Genomic DNA, 13,584 nt, shown 5'->3' on the forward strand with positions numbered 1-13,584 from the left:
TCGTTGTACTCACCCGTTTAATGTATTTGTGTGTGTATGTTTATCCGTCGCCTTTTTCGCAATATTTTATAGAACTATAAGATATACCGATTTGAAATGTTGTACTTCGGAGTATACTTTGGAATACAATATAAGAAAGATATACCCATGGTAACTGTCTGTCCTTTCTTCACCCCAAGCCATGAACTATATCTTTTCTGTCTTCATCTTCACGTTATGAACTATACCTTTCCAGTCCTCCCTCACTCATGTGATAAACCATATATGTCATTTCCTGGCCCCCTTAAGTTCTGAAACATACCTTTCTTCTCTCGGTTTATGAACCGAGTCTTTTCTTTCTTCACAGATTTGTATTCAAGGGTGTATATTTCGGCGACACCGACAAGAAAACGGTCTCTGAATGGCGGGGGTGGTAGACATCGATAGCGAGTTCCAGATGAAGGAGTACTTTCGTATTCTGGACACGAAGATTATCGGTTATATACCATACGATGAGTTCCACCTGATCATCAAAGGCTTCCAGGGGGAAATCTCTCTGACAGACGAGGAAGTCACCAACGTTTTAGACGTCGTCGACAACAACAAGGATGGAAGAATTACATTTAATGGTAAGTACCTTAATATACACTTCTGTTGTTTTTACATACGAGAAGAAAAGCTTCTGGCTTGGCATGCATCAATACATGCTGTTAATCTGGCAGTGAAGGTCGAAACTCTACATTGGAATCAATGCGACAAGGTTCAGTATTATGGAGTATTGGGTTCCAGATATCTAGAACTTGTTCTTCAGTATGAGTCATATTTGGACTTCTGGGACACTTTCTGGATCGGCATCAACAGTTATGAAACGCAGTTTTAGATCTGTGGTTTGATGGAGAAGCGTAATTGTTGTCCATTCACAACACTGAACTTTATGAAGAACTTTTCCAGAGAGTTCTTACGTGAGACAATCGCCTCTACTTGTCTGTACGTACATGTACAGATCGTTCTTGAAGGAATGTCATTTATCGAATGCACGCTGATGTTTATCTCTCATATGCACTAACGAGAAAGCTTTCTTATGATAACGGCTGTTTGTGCGTTGTGAAGCACTTCATGTAGTCTACTGTGTTCAATGTCGTGTGAAGGAGGACATAAGCATTCGCTAAAAAGTAGATTTATCGTCTTCGCAACAAGAAACGTCCTCGTCTCATTGCCAAGTAAAATCGCGTCATGTTTATTTCTGCAACAAAGCACTTTGATAAACATACTTGGTGATTTTCAAGGCGTAATAATTTACGTTAATCTCTGCAGCAACAACAACAACAACGAAAAACCCAACAAAAACACAGGAACGATTATGACAGAAATGCCTCATGTACTTTAATTCACCCTGCTTATTCCTTTTGTGAATATGTAAACAGCAATCCTCTATAAATACGGACTGTATAGCTCGATGTTGAATTTCAAAATCAGCAAATCACGGTTAAATGTTTTTTGTCTCTCTTGACCCTGTTCATGGTATTTACTGGTAACAAAATGGAGGAATCTGACTCCACAAGGGTCAATTATTTCTGATTATCGAGACTGTCTTCATCACTACCCTGCATTATAACCCAATGGAATCTGTTTAGGCCAGTAAACTAGATTGATTCTCTCAGCGTTGACGATTCATATTTTACAGTGCGGTCAAATGGGACATCGTTTCACAACAATGTGAAACGATCGCAGGGGTATGCAGACAGCATACTAAAGCCATACCAGTATACAGATACCAACTATCTCATACCAATACCATAACCCTCGTGGAAAAGGTCTGTGAAGGCTCCCGTCACTTTGCCAGAAATATTTCTCACGCTGCTGGTATCGTTAGCTATATCTATTCCTTCAATGGAATTTATTTGATCTCAATCGATATATGATACATTTAATTCAGAACGGATATCTGTAAATGGTATTGTTTGCAGTTTATAATATCCATGGTAAAACTTGAGAAGGTCAAAGTTGTAGACAATATTGACTAATGGTTGTCTTCTTTTCGGTTCGATTCGGTCTTTATCTGTACCCGTACAGAAATATCGCACCGGAAGTATATTATTATCCTACATGCCAACCGTCTTATGTGTATTTTGCAATTTAAATTTTATTCTTAAAGCTCAGCTTTCTGTACTCCATGTCAAAACAGCAGTATCTTATCAGATTTCGCTAGTGCTAAGACCTTGCCGTGTAATTTCATGCAGTCTTAATATCATGATAAGATAGATGACTGTGTCATGCTGATCTTGCTACAGAAACAAGCACTGATCTAGGCTGTAAGTGGCATTGGCTGTAGGAAACAAGCTTGGATAGTTCCTCTTAAAGGATTTCCCATGTTCATGCGCAAACACAACAGGTATCTGGGTTCTCTGACATATTTGCGGTAAGTATACGAAGGTCCTCAATATATAAGTAGTTTGCGATAAGAGGCTTAACGGCACTCCATCACCCTTAGATATCCCAATGATTCTATGGCACTCGTTATCACTCTTTGCAATTATGACTATAAAGTGCTTACACACAGGTCGAAAAGTGTATGTAAACAGCTAAAATGTTCAGCCACCAATCGCCAAAGAATTAAATGGGCATTGTTTATTCCACGCATAGGAGAAAAAAAACAAACAAATGGAAAGCGGGCATGAGGATCAGGTATAGGGGATATGAAAGCATTTGGCTGTAATGGGCTCCCGCTCTGACACCATGGGCGCTGAACTGCAGTACTGGAAGGTGATTAACGGACGCTGGGGATGAAGGTGGGAGGGTCTGGTGTTCCATCACACTGATGGAGTGTGACAGATGGAGAACGCATGGAAACTGTATCTCTAATGACCTTCAGAACTACTTGGCAGTTGATGGCGTATCGTTTAATTCTTCTCAATATATAAAATACAAAAGAAGTTATTTTTTGCTAAATCGACCTATGGAAGAACGGTTAAGGTGATCATGTAGTTACCTTGTGAATGAACAGCATATCTTTCTATCGGATTGACGTCTTTCTAAGTTTTCTTGTATAAAGTATGGCCCATTCCATTTTTCATTTCTTTTCGCAGACACTGAGGTAGCATAGTGGTTAAAGCGTTGGCACGTCACGCAGAAGACCCGTTTCGATTCTGCCTCATGGGTACAATCTGCGAGGCCCATTTTTGGTGTTCTCCGCCGTGATATTGCTGGAATCTTGCTAAATGCGGAGTAAAACGTTACGCATTCGGTCTTTTCATTTCGAACAGATTAAGACACCTATGATGTAACAAAAAGTTCGTGTAGGTAGGACTGCCCATTTTATTTATTACATAAAATCCCTGAAGGAGTAATCGCTTGGAATAGGGGTGTCCTGAATATTCGGTGTCCGGATTAACAGTGGTGCGACTAATGAGATGATTGTGTAATGATCTGAAAGTACCCTCTCCGTCTAAGGATGGGTGTGTAGCGGATGGGTGTGTATTTGTCAAGAGCATTATTACAACAACAGCTCTGAAGAAAAAAAAACATTTATTAGTTACTTATCTAATAGGCCATGCCTTCACTTGTACTTCCTGTTTCATTCTCAAAGAAGGGCGAAACGGAAAATAGAAGTGTCTAACATTTCTTTATCTAACAACACATTCTTTTGAGCCACAATGAAATCTGCATCAGTTAAGATCCCTTACCCATATATTTTCCAACCGTCCGATTACAGTAATCAACATCAGACTCCGGCAGTAACTCTTCCCTTGATCTTATTTGGGGAACGTATTGAATAGCTACAATGTTCCTTACCGACAAATTACTCCAGTTTACAACCGCAAAATAAAACACTCTTCCTCTTCCCTGTCTTCACACCTGACTAATACAAGTCAGAATTAATGAGTATGTGGCAGCACTAACCAACTAAATACCAGTGATGGATTGATGCAATGGCGGAGAAGCTATTTCAAACACTCGTTCATTAACGACACTTGATAGCACGGACGTTTTTTTTTTAACATGTAGCACGGGAGGCGATTGTGCGTATACAGTTTGTATATAATGTTTCGAATCAAATGCAAGAGGGACGATATTGATGAATGTCGGTGACAGATGATGTTGTATCGCCATAATAGTTCCTATGATTTGATTTTATTAGCGCTATATGGCGGGGATGTTTCCGACGGGACAATAAAATTTCAACTCACTCACTCATTCACATCCTCAGGATGGTCGTTGCTTTGAGCTTCTTAATACATGTTTCGGCAACGGAAGGATTACATTATATTTAAAGTTTCTCATGGTGTGTATTAATTAAACGATACATTGTGTAATATTAACAAATATTGCTTCGATTTTTGCATAGGTGGGTCGTTTTATAGTTTCAGTTGGTGTTTTTCTGTCTTAAATCGAATCAGTGGAAAACTGTATCGTATGTGGTTAAGTTATAAAAGTATTTAATAAGTATCCTTGACAGCACTTCATCCACTTTACCTCGCTCAATCTTCACTATGAACACTCATGATCAATGTCGTCGTGGGTTGCCATGGTCACCAGCATGCGCATCACTGTGACGTCATAATGATTGCAGTAAAGAGTCATGTTTCGCCATGGCGTCAGTACATTCAGCACCAGGACGCACAGCTATGCGTTCTACAGCGACAGTGTTCATCTGGAACCCATGCATACGCCAGTGCCAAAATCGCGGGCATATTTGACTGAAGTGTGTTGGTACATCAATGTGTAATATAGCTAGAGGCTTTATCTTAGTTCTCTGTACGTTAGTGTCACGTTGACTACATGCCCAGAAGATTCAGCCTTGGAATGTTATCAATATCTGACAAAGTCACGATAAGATACACAGGTAACACACTAAAGCGTTCCCCTGATCTACGTATATGTGAGTATAATTGCTGACGATGTAGGAGATGGCCGATCTTGTTGAAGTATATCGTGTTGTTGAAGGACGTTTAGAAGCCCCCTCTTTTACAGACTAACGCTTAGTCTCTGACTATATATAATTCTGATGGTAACAAACAAACTCATTCAAACTGAAAGGCAGAACAGGGAGACCAGAGATTCAGAATATGAGGAAACCTAAAGGTTTGTTTAAATAAATAAATAAATAAATAAATAAATAAATAAATAAATAAATAAATAAATAAATAAATAAATAAATAAATAAATAAATAAATAAATATTCTGAAACAGAACAAATCTTTGAATTTTTTTGCTGGTGATACAAACTAAATGTGCGAGTATTTGATGATTGCACCAATGAATGCTGTAATGGGTGGGTAATGGACTGGGAGGAGACAATTGAATTACTATCTGCTTCAAGCTTTTGCTCTTCACGTCGAATACTCAGGTTCGATATAGGACAAGGGTACACCGTATGAACCTCATTTCTGGCGTCCTCCTCCGTGACATTCTAATGCAGCATAACATCATACTCACACATTCACTTGTCATCATGAATATGAGTCTAGATATTTCCACAATTGTATATACACAAATTAAGTTGTAATGCAAACAGATATCCAGAAACAGAGAGGGTATATAACATATACACTTTTAATGCAGACTCAATGAGTCTTTATAAAAATAACCTGGAATAAAAAATCCACTTAAATCTATTGATTAAATGCGCAGCTGTACATGCAGGATGCTTCTCCATAGTCCCGATGCCAGCTGTAATATACATGCTATGTAGGCAGCACGTGTCAGTCTGATACAACCGTAGTATACCTACAGTCGTGTACACACAAGTGCACATTTCAGATATCGACATGCAATAGACACCCGCCAATTCACTTCATGTCTTTTACAAAGCATGATAAGTTAACAGAACGGTTATTTAGCAAATCATTACCTTCAACATGCAATTACACTTTACATCCAAGATTACATCTATCTGAAGGAAATGAAATCCTCGCCCTACGCCTGGCGGTAGCGCCAGACCAGCTATAAACTTGGGTTTAAAGGACTTTGCGGAAGTTGGTGTGTGGGGGAACGCTTACAAACGCCCTCAAACCTGCATCAGCGGTTGACTCGCCGTACTTGTGGCAAGAAACACAGATTGAAATTATGTTGAAAGAGGGGCGTGAGAAGTAATTGGCAGATTTTATTTTTGGCACCTTAGAACCATTATTAGGTTTGGATGAAATAAAGGACGGGTATGCTTGTTGATAGGAATTATCTTCGAGAATCTGGTGACGTCTGTAATGGTACTTCATCATATGAGGTATTTTAACTGACGCAGGCGGGCTGTGCAACTGATGTAAGCAATTCGTACGTTATTTCTGTTCACCACCGACGGAACAAACGAGTCTTACGTAATGGCCGTACTCGCAATGTCAGAATTACCATGGATTCTATTTCACTGCATAAACAACACTAGCAAAGATGGACGTAATACATTTTGTTAAAAATACCATACCAGGCAAAATGGTTTAGCAATAATGGTTCTGCTAAATATAAGGGATATAATTGAGTGAGTACTGTTTTATACCGATTTTAGATTCTGAAATATGCCAACACTATCACAGCAGAAGACATAGCGATGAGCTTCACACATTGTAACCAGGGAATCGAACTCGGACGTGTAGAGCGAACACCATAACCACAAGGCTAACCCTGTGTGGGGTGATGGGGAAGCAGATGTGTGTATTGTAGGTGTTGCGGAATGCCGTGTAATGTATTTTACATTGCTTCTAATGTTGCCTGTACATATATTGCAGTGGGGTGGAGCATTGATAGGACAAGGTTGATAATGAAACATCTTGATTCCGTTGTGTGTAGTGCAATGGTGGCTTTGTCTTGTGTAAGTCTGTTGGCATACTGGACAGAGCGTGTGCTCGGAGAGCCGAAGTTTGACGTTTGAATCTCGCCTGAGGTTTGATTGTCAACCTATAAAGTGAAAAGATGGTTACGTTCAGCTGTTATATGTGTTATCATTACGAGATTAAATCAACGACTGGTCGGACGGAAAAACAAAACCGACAAAGTCATTTTCGCATGCACTTGAAATCACAGCGAGAAACTAAACACACACGCACGCACACACACACACACGCACACACGCACACACACACTCTCTCTCTATCCATCTATCTGTCTCTCTCACACACAAACACACACGCACACGCACACGCATACGCACAGATAAACGCAAATTCGAATGCACACATATACCTCCAATAAAAATGCAATTATCTTGGAACGAACCATTTAACCCCCGGTCACTTCATGTAACTTTTACACTTTCGTTAAATAATATCATTCCTTCAAAATTCGGACGTAGACGATGCAATTCCGTGTACCAATAAGTGCATGACACTACATGTATAGAAAGCTGATGGTCCTATGGGCCCTAGCATACAATCACATGGATCATGCAAAACATGTAATTTAATGCATTAATTCGATAGTTGGGATGCCGTGAGGTGATGCTGAAAAAAAAAGAACAAAGGCCAGATATTACTGTGAAGAGACGGCCAGATTGTGTTCCACGTGTGTAGCTGTCCTTCAAGGTGAAACTTTTCAGGCTCTACGAGGACATACATTGTTTCAGACTTTAATTTTCCGTGTCTGAAAATTCAATTCGGTGCCATGCGTTAGGTATAAATGTGTTATTGGGCTATACGTCATGTCTGTTTTACACAAGAGGTCTAATGAAAATGAGTAGTATTGCTATCATTAGTCCATAAAACAAAAGAACCTGATGCTCATAAACGCTTTATTCGACATATGGCGGATAATTCGACGTTGCTATACGAGCCCGGATAATAACGGTATGGAACAATCGGTTTTGATGTACCTTCCCCGCAATCAATGTAGGTCGTCCTTAAAGACGGGATGAGTAGGAAAACACGCCCCTGAAACAGCTGCTTGCTCAATGGGAGGGATAGAATGACATATTATCACTTTTCGAAAGGTAGGCTTTGAGCCATAAAACGTATAACATAGTAATAGATTGAGCAATGAATCTTTTTCTTGATACATGATACCAAGTATGTAAAGAAATATAAGCTTCAAGTAATACTTTCTTTTCTACAGATTCGTTTTAGTTTACTTCATCAACATGGGAACTTCAGTCAGTATCTGAGTTTATTTATTAATTAGTATTCGAAGTGTAAATATTCCTTTGGAAACAACACAGGAATTATTATCTGGAAGACAACTAATTCACAAGTACAATGTTAGCATAGGAATATGATTCAGTTGATGGATTGGATTTCAAAATATAAAGAGATACAATCTTCTTGACGTAAAATTTGGTTTTATGGAATGATACAAGAAGATTCACCAAATGCAGTTTCCTTAAAATTGTTAGAATTCCGACGAAATCTCTCAATTCTGTTACTGCTAAGATCGAAAATTGGGGGTTTTACTCAAGATGTGAAAAGCGAGAAATAGTTGTGGAGGATGTTACTAAAAGCCAGCTCATGAATGTGTATTGCCCATATGTCTTTACAGATAGCACCTGAGGAATAACTCATCAACAAGAATATATCAAATTCCAGTCGTGATTTTGTGCTATGTGTTCCTGCCAACTTGCAAATGTACCCATGCAAATTCGGCTTAGAATCGATCGTCAGCAACTCATGCGTGTCGTAGGAGGCGACTGAAGGGATCGGATAGTCAGGCTCGCTGACTTGGCTTACTTATGTCATCGTACGCGTATCCCAGTTGCGCAGAGTGATGCTCATGCTGCTGATCACTGAATTGATCATTCACAGAGCGTCGCTAAGCAACAAGCTCTTGCTAACGATTATACTAAGCCCGCCTGTCATGAAGAAGACTGTGAAGAAATGAAAATTATGACTATCTCTGGCTTCCATTTGTACCCATTCACGGTCTATTTTAAGGGTTTGCCGTTAGTAACGGTACATTGAAAGAATTGTCGGATATCCCTTTCCACTTAAATGCAAGTCCGAACCAAGCACCTAAAATAACGCCCAAACATGGGCACCTTCATTCTGAACACTATATCCTTCACAACCGCTAATAGAAAAAACTTGTTAACACCGTAGCAGTACAAAACGCACGTACATGATGAAAGAGGGGACTCTGAAATACACTGGATATATTCGTTGAGAGTAAAACGCAGGTTTTAACAATAATTCAAAAGAACTTGCCTTGCCTCTTGGTTGGTTGATTAAACTTCTCCAGTATGTACAGCCGTGTGTTCAGGGAGTCTGTGAACACTCCATTCTGTTATAGTTACGATACACTCGCGTATTCGGCGAATGAATTCATTACTAGAATGTAATGAGAAGATTAGAAAGGAATGATTTTTCAATGAATTTGATCGTTACTTATGAAAGCGAAATTTAAACTTGCAAATGCAAACCCTGACAAGATAATGGTCAACACCTGTATATATTTTATTGAGAGTAATTAGGACACTGCTCATTGTCGTGATGCATCAACACTGCCATCATGCTCATAACATGTCAAAGAATATATCTGGGTATTATTCTACTGAATAGATAACAATAACTTAGTTTCACTGGATGTAACGGCATTCGAGTTTTTTTAAACACGAATACTCGTTGCCTATGTTTCCCGTTAAACATACAGGTAACATGGTAGCCTGGAGTATTTCAGCCAGAATGAGATGCCACTTGCGTACCTCCGGGATCTTAGCTCCCCGCACGTTTTACATCGTTAAAGTGTTCAATACAGACAACCCATTTGTAGTTACTCGTTGTGAAGGAGACAGACAGGGCGTTAACTGGGATGAGGATGAACGCGCAGATACCGATGCTGGTGATGTGATGGCTGGTGTAACCTGAGGACATTCACGAACTGTACATCGACTGTACATGAAACCGTACACGTGGTAACACCCCTGGCGCTTTCGGTACAACTGGGATCAGTTTTGAGACTTGATTTGTGAGTTCTTTGTGGTACATATTTCGGATACGGGATACATGATACTTCATAAATATAACATACTTTAGAAATACAGACCCCTCGTTTCCGCAGTGAAAATCATGCCACATTATCTTTCTGGTTAAGCATTCCTATCCATTTAATGTTAGCATTTTATCCAGTGTGTTTGTTGGCACATTGCCAAAGTGTGCAACATAATGTCAAATCGACAGATACGCAGTGCAAGTAGTTCAACCCAGTAGAGCATTCAGTGACATCGTCCATCTATTCATGCATCACAATATGTTATTTTCTGATTACACCCAAATATGTATCACGTGAGTGAGTGTTTGAGGTAGTTAATATGTGAGTGAGTGAACAAGAGAGCCACATGCCGAAACACAAGGACATCATATTTTAAATCACGTTCATGTTTTACAAAACATCTCTTCCCGTTGCCCCAAAGAACAATACAATGTATCTTCGTTTCAGTTTAATCCCGTTATGGTTGCAATTTTGCTGATGCTTTGTAAAATCACATCTCTCTCAATGGTTTGCGTATAATCATGTAAAATCTCTGTCTGTGGTGGCATATAGACCTATTTCATTGTGAAATAGCGCTTAAACATATATGACCAGCACTATAAGCATCACTGGATTTACCGTTACATTTTATCTGCATCCCAAGTCGACGAGGATACATGCACTGCAGCATCTGGGCCAGACGTTCCTCGGTATATATTTGCTTTAAGAAAACACCTGCGTTTGGATATCCTCAAATGAGTCCCATTCGGTAAATCTAAGGTATCTTGATGGTTGTCTTTGGCAAAGGTAGACGCAGACTCAGTAAATATTCCACTCAGTAGAGCATATTGCAAACGACAAACAACATGCAGTACTGCATGGAAACGCTTGGCAGCGACTAACGTACCGGAACTTCTGTCGAAGTCCTTGTATACATGAAATGATAAAAAATGTCGGAATGTTACTGAGTACAATTACATTTACATCAGGAATCTGTCTTCTTATCCCAGCTGAGTAGATTTATGCTCATGCTGTTGATCACTAGATTGCCTGGTCCAGACTCGATTATTTACAGACTGCCGCCATATAGATAGAATATTGCTGAGTGCGGCGTTAAACAACAAACGGACCAACCAAGAACATGCACTGAAGCCAACCAGTGGCTGATAACATGAGCACGGGTATATGCATAGGCTGATACACAAGCAGGTTCAGGATGGTAATATTTCATTGTGATGTTAGTCCTGGTCAAAATTATTTAGTTTGCGTGGGTATATCAGTGCGTTTGCTGAACAGTGTTTACATTATATCGTGGTGCGTTTTATTGACACCAGGCGTTAGCGAAAAGCGTAAGCATGTCCTACACTAGACATGTCCTACACTAGACTACACTCACAGTCCCTGAACCACATTATTCCGGTTAATACCTAGCTGTCACTGCAATGCTAAAAGAAGCAAGTCTAGAATTCTCCGGTCTCTCTTGGGCCCCTTTCAGTTTAAATGGTTTTCTTTGCTACTATCCAAACTATATATTCAGAGACTAAGCGTTTGCAAACTCCTACCGTAGCACCCCTTATTCACAGAATTTGTCTATGATTGGGAGTATCCTACCATGGGGCCAAAAGATCTCAACAGAATACCAGAAAAAGGCACCAGGCCAACACAAACTGCACATGATCAGATACAGTAACCTATAAAACAGCACAAACTGGTCCGCCATGGTTCATTGTATGAGCACTCTGGCTAACGAACACAAACGACCCCAGGGGTTAGATATTTCCCGGACCGGCCACACATCAGTAGATAAAAAAAACACCTGACCGTTACCCGTGGGGATGAAACAGTGAGAGTGGTGCCAGGGTCAGATTTATATCTCAAGGTGAAAACAGTCTCTCTTTTTGGTCAGTCTGCTGGTGCAGCTGAGGTCTTTGTTTATAACTAGACTTTGATATAGCCTTGTTTTATGTGAGCGGAGGCGTCCTGGGTGCATGGATGCCATTGCTGCAGTGACAGGGTGAGGCCCTGGTACTGTTACTGGTTGCTGAAGGTATGTCTGCAGATCTTGTAAAATGTAAATAAAATTGATAGTGCTTGAATGGAATGTGGCATGGCATCTCGGACCTAACGTATCGTCTCTTGAAACCCCAGAAAGGTAATAAATCGGGTATGAAATAATTTCAACTTGATGGGCGTTACCGTAGGAAAACCAGTATAATATGTGCTTTTTATATTGCGCCACACTCCATTCACTAGGCGAATGTTCATAGCATTGTCAAAGCAGGCATATCATTACCCCGGTTAACACTAGCTGTCTGTTAGGCATGGAAGGTTACACTCACATGACTTATTCCACAGGGTACCCATTTGCTGCTGGGTGAACAGAGACAATTTTGAGCAAACTCACTTTCCTACAACAAATAACATGTAAGTGTAGAGTACAGAAATTACAATGTTCAGATTAATGCAGCCCCCCTTGATAATTTCAAAGATGTCAAGTCAAAATTTAAGAAATGGAACACAGAACATCCAAACATCCAAGTAATTAACTGCGTTCATCGGTGAGAAGCATGACCCAAGAAGTACGGTCGTATATAACCGTAACGTTGAACTGTGCTGTTTTTCACCGGGGTATAGGTTGATGCCATGCTTACAGTCCTAGCTAATGGATCCCAGGTTCCGATTGAGGGGAAATAGTTATGTTTTCTCTGTTTATTTTTTCCTGTCTTTGCTGCTGGTTTTCCCTCCAGTCTGATAAGCTCCGTTCCCAAGATAAGCACGATTGACTACACAACAACTCAAAAGGGGTGTTTTCCAGCATAGCGTGCGTACGACACATGGCGCAATATGTCATTCGCTTAATGGCTATGTGAATGGGGATGATGCATGTTATAGAAATTAAATAATTTATACAACATGTAAAATATGCCGTTATATTGCTAGGAATATTATTTGCTCATTTAGGGCATGTAAATCATTTTCAGCTGCATTTAGCATGGTATCATATTACAAACCATAACAGTAAATCGAGACGTTTTTCGCAAATTGTAATTTGACGGATAGATGGAACAGTTATGCTTGTACCATTCACCATCTCCATTATATGACGCCTTGTAGGTACGATTAGACTATAGCGCTGATTTGGTTGAGTAGCATTCTAGAAGTTGTTAATGTAGAGATGACAAAACTTAATGGATCATCAAATTCTTTATTTTAACAATGAATAATAACCTATACCGAAAAGTCGACATTGTTTAAATAAAGAAGTTGATCATCCACCAAGTTGTGTCATCTCACTACAGCGCTGATCTAAGGAAACATTCAAAAGTGTATATCAACAAAGACTGACGTATTGCAGTTAGTTATCTGATCTCAGTGATGGTAAATTATTTAGCTTCTAGAAATACCTATATATATATTTAGCATAATAATGTCAACAATATGATATAAACGTTGTTTAGCAGGGGACCCAAGGACAACCCGATGAAAGAGATGGACAATAGTTTTGTTGTGTTTTATTTGTGCAATCTGCTACACATTTTATGTTCTCCCAGCATATTTTAATTACAAGTGACACGCCAAGGGTGCAATAAAATGTTTAGATAGCACTTAACGACAAACACCGTTTTAGTGTTCAGGACCAAATAGTCTTAATGCCCTTCTCTCAATGAACACACAGTGTTTCCCTGTGTCGTGGCTTTAAACTCTTGTTTCGATGGGGTGGGA

General features: G+C 39.7%; 1 protein-coding gene across 3 annotated transcripts in view; it reads left to right on the plus strand.

Annotated features, from left to right (window-relative positions):
• Positions 1 to 13,584, plus strand: part of LOC137283773 (troponin C, skeletal muscle-like) — a 48,233-nt gene that overhangs the window by 11,825 nt on the left and 22,824 nt on the right. For all 3 annotated transcript variants that reach the window (XM_067815456.1, XM_067815455.1, XM_067815457.1), the window contains exon 2: positions 347 to 608. In XM_067815456.1, the coding sequence (XP_067671557.1) occupies positions 401 to 608 (208 nt within the window). In that variant the 5' untranslated portion in view covers positions 347 to 400. The remainder of the gene's footprint in view (positions 1 to 346; positions 609 to 13,584) is intronic.

The sequence above is a fragment of the Haliotis asinina genome, chromosome 5 (genome assembly GCF_037392515.1).
Source record: "Haliotis asinina isolate JCU_RB_2024 chromosome 5, JCU_Hal_asi_v2, whole genome shotgun sequence".
Classification (NCBI taxonomy): Eukaryota; Metazoa; Mollusca; class Gastropoda; order Lepetellida; family Haliotidae; genus Haliotis; species Haliotis asinina.